Here is a 16,784-nt window from a genome sequence, read left to right on the forward strand (position 1 = left end):
GTCTATATTACACTTCCATTTGTGGAGTTACCACCATTACTTTACCACCTTTACTGCTACAGTATCTTGACTGCAATATTTCCTCTTCTCTTGTAGCCCTGCTTTTTTATTAGCCATTCCTTCATGCACGGTCATACCGTTGCTAGGCTATGCTCTTCACGAGGGGTAGCTAATCGGCTAATTCTGCAAGCCTCAGACCCACCTGGATCCGCAGGCCCTAAGCCATTTCTGATCCCTGTGAAATCTGAAGGCAGGGAGAACAGTTGAGTTCCCCTTTATTGCGCTGCATGCTTTCATGAGAGTCCCCCACCTGCCAGGGTGAGCGCCCTGTCAGAAAGGGCTTTGACCCAAATTCCTCCTGTGAGCCCACAGAGCTGTAGTCCTCAGATTTATATGAGCCGCTGAGAGCAGGATAAGAAGGCAGAGAAGTGGATACAGCTTGAATGCATCAAGGCCTAATGCAAGCATGTACTGTACTCCTGCAAGTCACTGCATTGAGGCCTAAGTAACTGCATACAAGGCCGCAGTGACCTCTGCGCAGACTGTGCTTATCTATCTTCTCTATGTAGTCTTGGTTCAATACAACTCCAGACACAAATTCAGTGTCACTGCATTGGCATTAAAATAAATTCTATGAAAATTACACTTGGTCTTTCATTGTCATATAAACGCACGTATTATCATCATCATCATCATCATCATCATCGAGTACAAAACAAAAAGGCAAGCTTTGTCTTCCTCGGATTGCAAAGACCTCTGAGAATTTTGACGGAGACGCAACAGTTGCTGCGCATTCTTCAAATATGCTGCTTTCCTCCCACATATTTTCACACTGACTGGTTGTATGGATGCTTTACGTACTGGATGTATGAATGCCTTACTAGCAGCGATAACCAGCGAAGAGCACGGCTGATGATTGAAGGAGGTCAGCAGTGGTGGAATGCAGAGCACGGTTATTACTGTCCCGTCCCAGAAGTTCTCCTTTGTTTGCAGCTTTATCAAAACTACGGCTGAGCTGAATAAGGTGTTGGAATGAAAGCAAACACCCCTGTTTTCAGATAGTGGTCTGACACTTAAAATTACAGGGTTTCCTCATGTTTACTGAAAGGAATGTGAACAATGATGGACACGGCTTTGAGCACCGCTGCATATGTGACAGCCTGGAAGGGAGCCAGACGGGGGATGTTGACAGGCAGGTCGCCTCTCTCGATAATATCAGCACCTTCCAATCTGCCAACGCATACCACCAGATATTGCTACATGCTTGCAATGCTTAAGTGCAATGTTTATATGTATTTAGCATAAGCAAACAGGTACAGTAGGCCTAAGTAGACTAGCCGTCTGACTATTAGTGAAACTAACACTTGTTAACTTATCAGACATGTTGAAAATTAACTCTTTCACAAACAGTAACGATCCCTAACGGCATGGTTCAACACATATTATAATCGTGTCGTGTGCACCAGAAAGAGATAATGCCGCTCCGAACAATGGGTTAATTATTTTATGAGCCCAGATTCCATTCCGCAGGTGTTTTGTATCATACCTGGTTTTGCATTTGCCCACATAGGAACAATTTGTAAGGAACCACAAGTGCTGCTCAGTGTTCAAACTAATGAAGGGATTTGAGGACAAGGCGATGACAAGGCCCCGTGCAGTACACACGAAAACACATAACGCGCACGCACACACAAAGAATCACATCCTGCCAGAGGTGCAATCTACGTTATGTCTGCTTTTCCACCTGGGGCCTAGTTGTGGGCACGGTGAGTCACGCTCAGCAAGGGATCTGCACAACATGGCCTGACAAAAAAACAACTTTACCCTCCCCCAAAACTTTCTCCACTCTCCCGTCCAAACCCCCAACCCCTGGGGAGCACCCCACCACACCACCTATCTGCATTCTACTCCCCATTCTTCTCTCTGACCCACGTGTTCCAGTCTTCATGGAGTTCATATGCTTCATGTTTTTACCATTATATTTCTAATCAATTCATAGCCAACACCTCCATTTGAGTGTGTTGTTGTTCTGCCAAGTTTCAGTCTACTACAACCAACAACAGTTACACAACGTGTGATTAACTGACATTCTTCTCCCCTCCTCCCGCTATCTGTCAGGGATTTGGTTTTCTCTGTTGCCCCAACACCCCCTGCCTCCACTGAAATGGATGACAGGTGGAGATTGAGAGGAAAAACTCTTGAGTTGACACGGTGGAGCCAATGATGAAGCAACTGCAATAACAACAAGACGAGCGGAGGAAGGGAGTTTGGGGAGCAGTGGGAAAGAGTATAGGGCTGGCTTTAAGGGTGGAGGGACACAGTCTGGACTACTTTGACATTGTTTTCATTGTCTGTGTAGCTGTGCCATGATGCACACACACACACACACACACACACACACACACACACACACACACACACACACACACACACACACACCCCACTCGCGTGCACACATTGTTGAAAAACACATACAGGTGTAGCCCTGGACGGTGTAAGTGTGCAGGTGTCATTGGTGAAGCATCTCCAGACACCGTGTCGAGGCATGTCCCGTGGTTCCATTGCAACACCAAGTAACACTGCGTGGACTACAACAGCATGCAGTCAGTGTGTGTGTGTGGGGCAATGACAAAACAGCAACACACTTGTGCATGTGTGAACATGTGCACAGCCGAAACCAGTCACAACCAATTCCATGTCCAAAAGAAATCAGAGGAGAAGTAGCAGTTACAAACATCTCTGGTTTTCCTCGTCTAACGGGTTCTCTTCCCATGATGCCACACACAGCTTTTTACGCGCTAAACTTCACGTTTCGAGGGAAGAACATGTCGCCCAGGTGCTTGACTAGTTCATGTTGACTCATCAAATGGGAGTAGATCCATCCGTATGGCATTACGTCCATACTGTATGTACAAGTTGTGTTCCATTTGGAAAACAAGTTGATCGATGAAGGGATTACATTTATTTGAATAAAGTTCAAGTTAGGCGATTATGGCAAATTATTAACTATGCTGGAGGCTATAGGCGAATACAAAGGTAAGCTGGTGTAGCAGCTAGTATAAATTTATAAAATCAAACAGGATCTTAAAACCGAGTGGACATAAATCAAATTTGATATAGGCCTACACAAAATTGGCTGCAAAGGGGTTCCAGGGGGTCCCAAGAAATACTAGCATAATACTAGCATCACAACACCATTAACTACTTTATCCATATTTTATGACTATGTCTATTACAAAAATCTGCTTTATATATTGAAAATGCTTTAAAGTCTTGAATAATTTCTTGGGGGTCCCTGGCAGAAAAATCTTTTCACACATGGGGGTCCGCTGCCAAATAGGCTTACATATCAATATGGGGGGAGGCTATTTGGCACGAAAAAGTTTGAGAACCACAACAACACTGCCTTTATGGGTCCAATTGGTTCCATTCTGTAGTTCTGTAGAGTTTATGGGTATTTTAAACTGTGTGGGATCACGCAGTGCGCAAGCGTGATAACCCGCTGTGAGGGCAGGGTGTGACGTAGGGCAGAGTAATCACCGCCAGACAGTCAAGGAATAGAAAGGAACTCACAACACATTGGGACTGGACTAGGGCTGTCAGCTGTGCGCACTGGACTGGAGGGGCTGAATGCGCGCCTGTGTTCGCTGTAGTTTTACTACAGTCAGTGTAGTTAGTTAGCCTGGGTATCGAGGCTAGTTATTACGCTACTACTATACCGTAGAAGAATCGATCCGAAGATTCAGATTGTTGTATTCAAGTCAAGATTCAACAGACCTCCATAGTCTGGACACATGGAGACATCGCGTAGACGGAGCCCCGTCGGTGGATTGTACTGTTTTACGACTTGAGGAGAGGAGAAAGTTATAGTTGCGATCAGAGCAACAAGAAGCGGCGGTGAGTGGGAGATAAACATGCTCACCCCGATACTGGCGTATGTGCTCTCTCATCTCCTGCGGATTGTATCCTGCCAATATTCAAGCGACGAGTGCAGTTGGAAGGGCAGGTAATGAAAGAGTCATTTCTTCCACTAGTCTTCTTTTAGAGCGGGCGTGAAAGTAAAGTAAAAATGGGATGAAAGTGGCCTTCTTGATTATCAGTGACTGATTGTGACAGTTGAGTTACCAGCTTTACGAGTCTCTCGATCGTAGATATGCCTACATTGTATTTCACGTAGGATGCCAAGCAACATAATAACCTACCTAAGCTGTTCATTTATTTTGCATTCATATAGTTCTATACCATTTTCCATCCGTTTCAGCACTTATGATGAAATCGGTGCCTCACATCAAAATAGCAAAACAAGCTTATTATGACCATGATAGGCTACAATGTATTTATAGAGGAGGAGAAATCAGTTGTTTATTGTATTTATAGCTAGTAGAGGAGAAATCAGTTGTTTATTTAATTTCGACTTGTTTATAATAACTAAGGATAGGCCATAAACGTATAGGCTATGGAATGCTCAGAAGTTGCTTATTGCACTGCTCCAAAGCCTTAATGTGATTTTTCCTTTTCTGCTTTCTATCATTCTTGGGGGGGGGGGGGGAACGATTGTCAATGCAGACTCAATACCACATGGTGGAAAGTTTCACCTCTTTGAAAATCCCATCCAACATCTGCAGAAATCTGTTTTGCACTTTTAAATGCATGTGCCTCAAAACGTGTGGTTTAGTTTTTCATCCCCCAGTCAGAAGGAGTAGGCAAAATGCAGCACTTCGAGCCCATAACCAATAATCTGTTGTTCATTAGACTTACTCTTGACTAATCTCCTCTAATTGCATGCAGAGATGATGAAGTTAAAAAAGTCTTAATTAGAGGCATGCTGAGGAGAAGCTGGTTATGGGGCTTTCAGCTGCATATGCTCAACATGTGCCATGGTGGGTTGCTTTATGGCACATTTGAATTTCAGCATCTCATTTTCAAGAAACTGGGTGTTTCTCCCTAGAGTCCAACCACTGGCTTGGCATCCGCAACGCTGGTATAGAACGCTGCTGGTTTCCTGACTCTGGCGTTGCCACAGGATGACTGACAGGCTGGAGTTTTGTTTTATTTTTTTGAATCCTGACCAGGCATTAAGTTCTGGAGGGAGTCATTTGGTCATGTTGGCGCCAGAGTCCAGAGGGCTGCCTGGACAAGTCTCTTCCACTCTCTTTGGTGGCATGAAAGCAAAGGGGAGGTTCGGTGGCGTGACCTTCATTTGCACTTGCATACAGCAGAGCCCAGGCTACTGTTGTCTGTTCAGAAGGCCCCCATGTCACCTTCCCTGCTTCATCCCAATGCTGCTGCAAGCTCTTCCCAAAGGCAGGCAGCCAGTGGGCCACATTTTTGCCAAAGCTCTGGAGGGGAACAATGGTTCTATAAGGGAGTACTTTGTATCGGGAGCTGGGGTCATTTTAGCTGCAGTGGCTCGTGACCGGTCATGCCGCCGGTCTTGTGCACTGCTGGGCTTTAGCCTTAACGCTTTAGGAGGAATGTTGGTGTAATGTCCATACTCACACAGGCAAGCCTGGGGCCTTCACCTTGACGTCCCCTTTGGCTCACACTAGTCAGCTCAGGCTCAAATCAGACCACTCTCGGTGCCGCAAGAGGAACTTGGCTCTTAACAAAAAATGTACCTCTGCAAGGAAAGGGTACAGGACAGGTTATTGACAGGATATGCACAATATATAAAAATTCTAGATATTTGGCTATATTCGGCAAAGAGGTTTGGTAGACTATGTACAGACTATGTAGTGAAAGGTCAGTGGTTAAATGTCTGAAAATACACATTAACATGAATCCAACATGCAGTGCTGTCAAACTGAAAATAATTTAATCTGCAATTATGCAGTTTTATACAATATGTAGTTGGGGTCCCTGCTTCATCTCTCTCTTAGCTAAAGGGTCCCTGCTTCATCTCTCTCTTAGCTAAGGGGTCCCTGGTTCATCTATCTTAGCTAAGGGGTCCCTGGTTCATCTCTCTTAGCTAAGGGGTCCCTGGTTCATCTCTCTTAGCTAAGGGGTCCCTGGTTCATCTCTCTTAGCTAAGGGGTCCCTGGTTCATCTCTCTCTTAGCTGTCAATGGAAATTTGTGTAAGACGAAAATCTACACTAATAGCTGAATATAGGAGGGGCCCCTCAAAAATACCTAAAGATTGTACTTGAGTACAGTATATGTAGTAGGCCTACATGTGCGTGGTTACTATCCACCCCTGACCATCCTGTCTGCCCTCTCCTTCCAGCGGTCTGACTCACGAGGGCCATGCCCGGGACGTGGAGCAGGTGTACCTGCGCTGCTCCCAGGGCTCTCTGGAGTGGCTGTACCCCACGGGGGCCATCATCGTCAACCTGCGGCCCAACACGGCCTCCCCGGCCGCCGCCCTCCTCTCCGTGTGTATCAAGCCGTCGGCGGAGTCCAACGGCACCAACATCTACCTGGACCGCACCGGCAAGCTGCGGCTGCTGCTGCGCGAGCAGGACCTGGCCCGGGGCAAAGTGCACTGCTTCGGCATCCAGGAGGGGGCGCTCTTCATCGAGGCCATCCCGCACATGGACATCAGCCGGCGGATCACGGCCTTCCAGTATGAGCTGGTCAGCAGCAGGCCGGCGGGGGCGAGTGTCCACTCGTTTTCTGGTGAGATTGTTTGTCTCTTATTTACTTATTATGATGTTGCACTACAGCAGAATCTTAAGGCCTACTCATACTCCACTATTAGGTGATAAGGTGACCACCGAAAACTACAACATGACGTCACGCCATGGTGGTAAGCGACTCAGTGCTCACCCAAACACATCGCTACTGTTTCTCTGTTATCACTTAAAACTGGAGTATGAATAGACCTTTATACTATGCATACTTATTATACACTTTATCAATGTTGTTTTCCTTTTTTTAGTTGACCACTTAAACCTGTTGTTGACCTGGGTCCCCCAGTCTGTACTGCTACTGAATGGTCCCTTCCTTTTTCAACCAAATCTCTTTGAAGAAAAATCAAACAAGCTCACAGTCGTTGCGATGCTTTGTTGTGAGCTTTTAGATCTGCTAGATCCGTCAAATGTTTAACTGTTATGACATGCCTGGAATAGGGACCCTAGGGGTTCATGTATTTTATTAAGCTATCAAATATGTCTGCAGAGTCAGTGCAGACCACCTTTGATTGAGTCCGTGTAGAATCTGGTTTGCTTTGGTTTGTCTCTGTGTCCTGCTGTAGGCTACACTAAATACAGCCATCTACTGGTGGAAAGGTTTATGAGTTGTTGGAAATCGTAGGCTTGTTTCAACAGATTGCTCCTCCTCTCTCAAATCTGTTTATTTGTCTGTTTAATTCCCCATTGTTGTTTTTGAAACTGTGTATTCTTTTGCAATATTAAAGCTTCACTCTCGGTAACAACATATAATCCCCCATGGATCTGCAGTCTTTATGAAACTTGACGTCCTCTTGGATCAAATGTCGGTGTTTTGCACAGTTAATTTCCACACGCACGCATTAGATGGCTCTTAATAACTAGTTATGCAACCGAGCCAAAGTTGACTCGAGAGTTTTGCTGCTGAGCTCCACGTTGTCCTAGATGGTTTCTGTGTGAAGAGGGGGGCGCAGTCAAACAGAGGGCCTCCCTTTTAAAAACAGCCTTCTATTTTCACGCTGTGTACCTGCCAAACCTACCCAGCTTCAAGCTGCGCAAATGTGCAGCGACTGTGTTTTTTTTCCTTCTTTCCCCCACACAAAGAAAAATATAAGCTGTGCTATCGGGCCCACGGCTGTTTTCACCGCTTCTCTGGGTTCACATCTTTACGACTACATTATTAGCTACGTTATTATTATTATTGAAGACAGTGTGATAGTCTTCTTAAGCAGATTTTCAACAATTGATTTTCAAGCGACTCTGTCGCTTTCTCCCATCAGCCACACCGCGGTGCGTACACACCAGTCTATAAAACAGAGGTGGGGAGGGTTTGAGGACTTGTTTTGAGCAGATTACTTTCTTCTGCTCAGCGGCTCTGCGGTATGAGCCAGTGTTGTGGTGTGGCTGGCCAGGGCTGACATAGCGCCGGGATGACTCACGGAGACAGCAGTCTTGTGTCATGTGCATTCTGGCGCAGGGTCCCTGGACGGGTGGATGGATGCGTGCTTCTCTCACTCCCTCTCTCTCTCTCTCTCTCTCTTTGCACTATTTCTTTATTTTTCCCCCCTCTTTCCCTTCCTCTTCTCTCTGACCCACTGTGCCGGGTTTGAGTTCCGCTCCGTAAGCTTGGAATTCTTCTCTCTCACCAGATGTTGAGAGGATCTTTTTATTTTCGAGCTCACGGAGCCCGTTTCTCTCCATCTCCTGCAACTTTCTCCCCGTTGCCTCCTTTCGCCTGCAGTTTTCTCCGCTCGTCCTTTCCTATTCCGTTTTAATCCTTAACTCATTGTTGTCTTTTTCATTCCTCAACCCCTTCCTGTATCATCCCTCTCCTCCCCGTTGTTTGAAGTGGTTTCTCTTCTGTGCTGCCGAGTGGTATTACTGAGTCGTGCTCCATTAGGTCGGAATTCATCTGGGCCCAGATGTTGCAGGGACGCTGTCGATCCCCCCTCCACCCCTCCCTCTCCGCCCTCCTCCCTCTTTCGGGTCCTGTGAAGTGGTTCCGATCAGAGTGGTGCAGCGTGCGTTTTGGGCCAAGGGAGAGATGCTGACTCGGCTGCCAGCCCATTCCTGCGGTTCTTTTTCATGTCTTGACATGTGAGCTCCGCTCTGCTTTGGGTTTGGGCCTATACCCTTATGCCTAATTATACACTCTGTCGTGCGGCGGTGTCGCGCATCCAAAACAGCCGATCCACAAGCTCACAACTCATCGTGGGACTACGGCGCATCGTTGGATTTGTAGATCATAACATCAGGCCTCCCCGCTTTGGCTCTTCTTATGCCGAGGCAGCAGGCGAACCTCACATCAAAGAGCCCCGGTCTGGGCCGAAGGCTCCAGGGCGAGGTCGGTCAGTTGGCCATTTTGAACTCTCTCCTACTCTCCAGCTGTTCCCAAGCCCTGTGGTTGTGTGACCTCCGAACTCGCCGGTGATGCGCCGGCGCCTTGGGTTGCAACACAAATTGACCTAAGACATGCTCTCCCCTCAGCCCTCATGCCCCCTGACTTCAGACAGGCCAGCTAAAAATAAGACCCTCCCCTCCCACACTCGCCTCCAAGATATGACAGAGGTCGCATGCCCCTTCCATATAGCAAGACGTGTTTTCAGGATCTGTGTCTTCATTTAGTCTCTGCGGGAATATATCTGCAACAAAAGTCTCGCAGACACCTGCGTTTATGAATTTTGATGAGTCTGATAGATAGACACTGTGTGCTAAAGACATTGTCTCCATCTATCTGAACTGTAAATCGGTCTCCCTCACAGGCAGTGGATTAGTATCAGTGTTGATTTTGACAGCAATTTATTTTATTTAGTTTTAGTCATAGTCTTTTGAATAAAATTTCATTTTGTTTTAGTCATATTTTAGTCATCTGAATTTTTTTAGTTTTAGTCTAGTTGTAGTCGACTAAATACCATAAGGTTTTAGTCGACTAAATCTACAGTGGCGTTGACCAAAATGTATTTTGGTAAAAAGGTAGTCGCCGAACATTTTTCGTCCTAGTTTTAGTAGATGAAATTAACACAAATGATTAGTAAGGACTGTCACCACTCCCTCAGCAGCCCACTGCTGGCTGGCTTGGCCACCCTTCACTTATGGTCCCCAGACTCCCCACCTGCCCCTGTGGGCCACTTGGACGCTAAAAACGCACCATGTCCAGGACTAATAAAGGCATCCCTCCCACAGGCCCGGCCACAGGGCCACCTGAGTCAACTAATCATTGACTTGACTGCTCTCATTTAGGGGCCCTTTCTCCTGTTGTAAAACACTCAAAGCCTCCTGGAGCCTAGGCAGACCCAGCTGACATGCTGCTACCGCTGCAGTCAAAGGTGAACTCTGGCCTATGGGGCAGACGTTTTCAAAGGTCTGGTCACAGTGGAGGCTATTTCAGTTAATTCGTTTTTTTTTCTCTCTCCTACGCCCAATTATTTGCCCTCTGGCAGAGGTTCTTGTTTTGGTTCAAACCAAGCGGTGCTGGAGAGGAGAGGTGCTTATGTCGAATGTGGGCCATTCGTTGTTTTGACTGTTAAGCGTTCATCTGTAATGGTCTCTTATTTCCTGGCTATCTTCACTGTTGACCCATATGGGCCCATTTCTATGCCATCAGAGTCAGACTAATACCCTGGATTTGTCTGCGTACCAGTGACATTATAGTTGACTCAACTGGAGGTTGACGGGTGCGCTTGCTGTTTGGAATGGTTTAGGGACTTGTGTCAATGGACCCAGCAGGCAACAAACCTGCTGGAGCGCACCAGCACTGCACAAAGCAGAGACGTAGCCCTCCTTCTCTCTGCTCTCTGCTCTCCTCATGCCATCTCATTCATCTGGTTCTCATTTGTTGTGTCAAAGGGTTCCTATTCTGGTGGGGACAGGGGGTGAACGAGGTGATCCCATGCGCAAATGCGCGCACTCACATACACACTCATCTGCATTTTTTTTAATGACCAGTGAGTAGCTATTTCACTGCCAGCAGGCTCTGCATCCAGCTCTGTTTGGTGTAAAACCCAGAGCTCATGACAGCCGACTCCCGTTCTGCTGTCCACATAAATAAATAAACCGTCTACGGGGCGGAAATTAATTACCATGAACGTGGTGCATACGCGAAGGCCACGAGCCCCACATGCCTGGCTGGCCGCAGGCAGCACACACAGCTGTGTTACCAAAATGTGGAAAACTGTGAGCTGTTTGATTATTTTTTTATAGTTCTACATGGGGTAGGGATTGCAGGAATCAAAGTTTTCCTCTGTCGTTTTCTGTAGTCGTCGTAGACTAGTGTGCAAAAATGTAACCCATTCTCAATCTTTCTCTCTACGTAGCTCCCTGCCAGCCGTGCACAGATGCTGAGACGCTCCTAGCGGTCTGCACCAGTGACTTCGGTAAGTTGTTGTTATGCTGTTGTTATGCCACTGTTGCCAGAAATACTTGGTTTAAGTAAAAGTCTGGTGTTTACTTGAGTATTGAGTACAAAAGTATTGGCATCAGAATATACTTAAAGTACCATTATGCAGTACAGTATGTCCCATTTAACAAGTTTGTCATGTATACATGTATATTATATTATTATATGTATTAAAGTCTATGAGCTTGTAGATTGACTATTTTCAAATAGCCAAAGTAGGGTTGAAGTAGTTTCTTATTAATGTATGTATTACATTCAAATAATTGTAGTGGAGTAAAAGTACAAATAGGAAAATACTGTAAAATAAAAATGAAATAAATGCCTCCAAATTACTTGAGTCCATTTACTTGATCACTTCACACCACTGAGCGGTTCCTACTGGAACCAGTATGCTAACGCAGTCTTCCTGTTCTGGTTCACAGTGGCACGGGGCAGCATCAAGAAGGTCCAGCGCGAGGAGGAGCAGTCATCTGTCACCGTGGACATCAGCCGCCTGTACAGACAGAAGACACGGGTGTTTGTGTCCGGAGGTGTGAGGGCGAGGAGATCATGGACCGGCCAGGTGAAGATGCCCCTCCAGTGCGGAGTCAAGTCCGGGGAGGGCGACTTCCTCTTCACGGGGACGGTGAGGTTCGGAGAGGCCTGGATGGGCTGTGCGCCGCGGTATAAAGACTTCCTCAGGCTATACCTCGAGGCACAGCGCCAGGGGACCAACCCCTGCCACGTGGACACTGACTGACTTCCCTGGCGTACCTGCCGACGCTTGGAAAAACGGGACAAGTCCTCCCAGGACGGGAAGGAGAAGCTAAACACAGTGTAGAGATCCTGAGGAGAGAGAGAGGACGATACGGTCTGCTAGACTGACAGACTGGCCGCAGAGTCCCAGACCCCCAGATCCCCCCTCTCCTCTCCTGCTGTCTCATGAATTGTTCTGAGACAGAGAACGGAGCTCTTGAATGTTGCCAAGCAGCATGGTGGTTGGACTCTGCACTCACAGCCAACCGTGAGCCAATGTGGAATGTGTTAGGACTGCCATAGTTCGCAGAAGAGGAACTATGGAGGGTTTAAATGTAGCAGAAGACACCCGTTTGGTTTCATGCGTGTATAAAATGTGAATGAACATTGTAAATTGGAAGCTCCACGTGCTTTTGTAAAAAGCTTGATGTACAGTTTTGGAAGTTATTTCTTATGACAGAAATGTAAAGTGAAAGCCTGTTTTTATTTTTATTTTGTATTAAAAAAATTATGTGCAATTTAACGCCTGAATGTAAATGTGCTGTTCAGGCAGTATAATTGTACAAAAATACTTTTTTCCCCTTGAGAATAAAATGTTATTCCTTGGAACAGTGTTTTTTGGGGTTGTGTTATTTCTGTGTGAAATAAACAGCTGTCTAAATTCATAGAGGCTAAATACAGTACATAGAGGGCCTGGGCAAAGTCAAGTTTTCCATTGAGAATAATGGATTGACTATTGCTAGCAATATTTGTTTTTAACGCAAACATTAATGACCCCTCTGTCTGAGGTTTTAACTTCAGCCATCGTATTTCTCAGAGCTCCAAACATGTAGTGAGTGAGAGCCGATCAGCGGCAATCTTCATTATGGTACTAACTAACAAGTTATTTCTATATTCCTTTTTTCCCCCCTGGAAGCACTCTTGACTCGTCTATGAGTGTGTTATCCCTCCCTCTATGGTTCACCTCAGTCTTGGTCTTGTACCGTCTGCCAGGGAGGGGAGGGAGATTGATATCAGAGAGCTGGGGTGGATTCCTCTGCATTGGTTCCTGTGGTGATGGGGGTGGCCGTGTGTCAAGGTCACTGTGAAAGAGCTCTTTGTTCCAGTGCAGCCGCCCGGTAGGAGAGAGAGTGAGAGGACAGGAGATGGAGCTGAATACAGCACTGTGATCGGGCACAGGCCAGAGAGAAGCACTCTCACAACCGCAGTCCAGGTTTTGATTGGCATGGAGAGTCGCTACGGTACAGCTCCACTTTAAAAAAATGAAGGTCTTTAATTTTGTCCACCTCAAACCCTCGGAATGACTCAAGGATTGAGGTTCTATAGACCTTGCTGCTGCAGCAGATGATGCTGCCTTTAAGCCAGGCCTGCTAAGATAACATCCAATGTGTAGCCGGGCTCTTTTTGCCAGCCTTTTTCCACTTAAACGGAAATGTGCCCTAGAATGCCTTTCAATAACTTGGCCCAATACAGACAATTGCTATTCCAGACAGCCCTGTGCGCTGAATTGAACGTCTGAATTCCAGCTGAAAGCCAGCGACCCCGGCCCGGGAATCGCTCACTGGGAAATGCAAACAGAGTTCCTATAGTAACGGTGCCGTGCGGTGAACCTTCTCACTCTGGCTCTCGTGCTAGGAGCCTTGGAAGGGGAGGAGGACGAGGCCCTCCCCTTGGCTGCTGGCTCGGCCGCTGACAGCGTCTTCATCTGCCCAGCTGTCCCGTTGGGTCAGAACACTCTCTCCCTAAATCCACCCAGCCCACCTTGCTCAATCTGCTGTCACAGAGTGGTCTGCGGCAGCTGCCCATGATGACAGATGGCCAAAGTCTTCAGGTGGCAGCAAAGATCCTTATGGAAGGATTGTGACCCCTGTGTGTGCACACAAATCCTGAGATTTGATTCAACAAAGACTTAATGATTCTTTCCTGTCATACAGTTTAGCAGAAACAAATTAGGGGGGGGGGGGGACTTGGCCATAATTCTGCTGTGTGATAATGAATATGTACTTGAGGGTGAAAACATGACTTACTGCTGTCAGAGATCAGTATGCAGTTCATGTAGATAAAGCCACTAATCCTGATACCAACCAGTGTTTCTCAACTGGTGGGCATGTGGATATAGACACCCAACTGTTTTCTGTGGGATGTTTCTGGCAGGGATACTCATACATAATCATTAGTAATAGCTTCTTAAGTTATTATCTTGAATTTGAGCCAATTTCGGCAATGAACGCAAGGGTGCCTTAGTCTTTGGTCAAGTCAAGCCACGGATTTGTTGATAAAGATGTCTTCACTGTGCCTCCCTTTCTTTTCTTTTTTCTCTGTTTCCTTCAACACAATGAGATGTGATTTCATGGAAAAGGTCAAATGTGGGTCCAGTGGAGAGTGACCAGTTCAGTCTAGTTGGGGATGACTGGTCCAGACCTCACATGAATACGTCCACTGTCTCTGCCGTCCGTGTAATGCAGCCAGGAGGCAGGCAGGCAGGCAACGGTCATCATCTCGTGGGTGGAATTACAAGAGAGAAAGAAAAAGCTGGTAGTGTTGAAAAGTGCCATGGCAGCAAACTGCACAGTCACTTGGCAGCAATAAAGGCAATGGAGCGAAAGGAGTAAAAGACGACCCCTGGAGAGACGAGGCCAGAGGAACCATAGTGAGATCAGTGTTGTAGTGGCTAGCATTTCTCTCTCTTCTTTGGGAAGTTCTGGAATGTCAAGAATGTGTTGACTTCACACACGCGTGTGCAGCTTCCCCGCAGATACACCGCCTTGATTAGACGGAATCAATAGGCTCTCTGTGGTTTGTGTGTGTGTGTGTGTGTGTGTGTGTGTGTGTGTGTGTGTGTGTGTGTGTGTGTGCGTGCGCTGTGCACGTGGCCCTACCCCCATGGCACACATAAACACACCGCCCAAGCAGCGAGATAGCCGCCACCCACACTGAGCTACAACGCTGTGCAGCTGCAGAGTCCTAACACCTTCCGTCTGACACAATAACCCCCTGTCAGTACCGACTGTAGCTTTCACCTTGACAAGTTCAAACACAAATAAGATGTTATAGCCTGTTGTCAGGACCTGGTGGATACCAGTGGTTATAGCCTGTTGTCAGGACCTGGTGGATACCAGTGGTTATAGCCTGTTGTCAGGACCTGGTGGATACCAGTGGTTATAGCCTGTTGTCAGGACCTGGTGGATACCAGTGGTTATAGCCTGTTGTCAGGACCTGGTGGATACCAGTGGTTATAGCCTATTGTCAGGACCTGGTGGATACCAGTGGTTGGTTTTTTTTACTCAAGAAAAAGTATCAATAATACCACAATCTGGAAACACTCGGTTACAAGTAAAAGTATGGTATTAAAAAACATTTAAAAGTATACAAACATTTTGCCATCAAAATATAATTAAAGTTCCAAAAATAAAAGTAGGCCTACTCATTAAGCAGAGTGTACATTTCACAGTTCAATATGTTCAAATCTTTTGAAAATAAGCGATCTGCTCACAATTCGTTGCATTGCAATGTGTTGTGCATTTGTAGTATAAATAAGGATAAAGTGGTTAATATTTTATTATTATTATTATTATTATTATTATTTTTAATATATTTTTTATCCCACGATTTTGTAACCCATTTTTCACCCCTGTGTCAATCATCTACTGTGATCCTGGGCTCTACACACCCTCCGCCAACCTGGGGAGAGCAACGGACTTAACTCATGCTTCCTTCATGCTTGAGTGTCCAAGTTGCTCCTTTACACCTGACAGGGGGGAGTTTCCCTGGTTGGACGTAGCGCGTGAAAGGAACACGTTATTCCAACCAGTTCCTTTCCTCTCCATCAGGCGCCCCGGCTGGCCAGGGGGAGGCAGTTTAGAGACCAGGATTACTCATGTTTATGTGAGGGTACCTACCCTATATTTTATTATTTTAATAATAGTAACTAGTAACTAAAGCTTTCAAATAATTATAGTGGATAAAAGTACAATATTTGCCTCTGAGATGTATTGAAGTAGAAGTAAAAGTATTGGAAATTGGAAATAACTCCAAGAAAGTAAAAATACCTCAAATTTGTGCAGTACTTAAATACAATACTTGAGTATATTACTTAAATTTACATCTGATGTTGGTGAAAGGTGAGCTATTGAGGGTGTGACAACATCATCATACCCGGAAGTTATGCGGTAACGCCTATTGAGTGGCAAAAAAACTACTTTCTGGCCTTGAGAGCTCATACATCCAAACTTCCTATCTGATTGCATTAAACGACGTTAAACTGACTTTACCACTCAATTTGCCACTCACTTTATGCACATGTGCATACCCTCTATATGTAATAATGTTGAACTGTGTTAATGAAACACCTCACATGTGAATTGAGGATGATATCATTCTACACTGAATTCAGTTTGAGCCACATCTGATAACCATGAAGCCTCCACCTAACATACGGTGCCACATCATTAATAACCATTCCACATATTTCAACCACATCCATAAAATAAATTAAAATCAAGTCAATAACCAATAATTAAATTTATTTTAGCCACCTGTGAAAATAGTCAAATACATTTTGGATTATCATTTCTGAATTCTGACAAACATCAGTGGTGCTCAAACTATTTCATGTCAAGGACCCCCAAAATGTATTTGGCTGCCGACCCCTATCTGAAAATATTATGTTTCAGGGACCCCCAGAACCAAAGATTGGAGTTAAAAATGTTTGCTTTAATTAATATATTCAAAGATTTGCACACATTTTCACGATTTATATCACGGCACAAAGTGCTGCACTATATATGAGCTTCTATTTTTATATAAAATAATGCTTTTTAGCTCAAATCTAAAATAGTGCAGATGCTTTCCAGTTATCTCAGAGCTAAACTGAATGCATATCAAGTTTGATGTAATCCCTAAATTTGTTTGCAATGGAAAAACAGATAGCGATGAGCACATTATGTACGATGAGATTGGAGAAAGAAGCCAATATGGCGCCTCCTTGAGTACCCCCTAATCCCCCAGAGGGCCATGACTCTCCAGTGATGAAATGCCTCGCAGCCGC

At 45.7% G+C, this 16,784-nt stretch overlaps 1 protein-coding gene across 1 annotated transcript; it reads left to right on the forward strand.

Moving 5' to 3' along the window:
• The first annotated feature begins 3,568 nt into the window (after positions 1 to 3,568).
• On the forward strand, positions 3,569 to 12,346 carry metrnla (meteorin like, glial cell differentiation regulator a). The gene is made up of 4 exons (XM_080774863.1): positions 3,569 to 4,006; positions 6,225 to 6,616; positions 10,920 to 10,979; positions 11,425 to 12,346. The coding sequence occupies exons 1-4, from the start codon at positions 3,915 to 3,917 to the stop codon at positions 11,739 to 11,741; spliced, it is 861 nt and encodes a 286-aa protein (XP_080630989.1). The 5' UTR covers positions 3,569 to 3,914; the 3' UTR covers positions 11,742 to 12,346.
• The last annotated feature ends 4,438 nt before the right edge of the window (positions 12,347 to 16,784 follow it).

The sequence above is a fragment of the Protomyctophum bolini genome (assembly GCF_963924005.1).
Source record: "Protomyctophum bolini genome assembly, chromosome: 11".
In the NCBI taxonomy this organism is placed as follows: Eukaryota; Metazoa; Chordata; class Actinopteri; order Myctophiformes; family Myctophidae; genus Protomyctophum; species Protomyctophum bolini.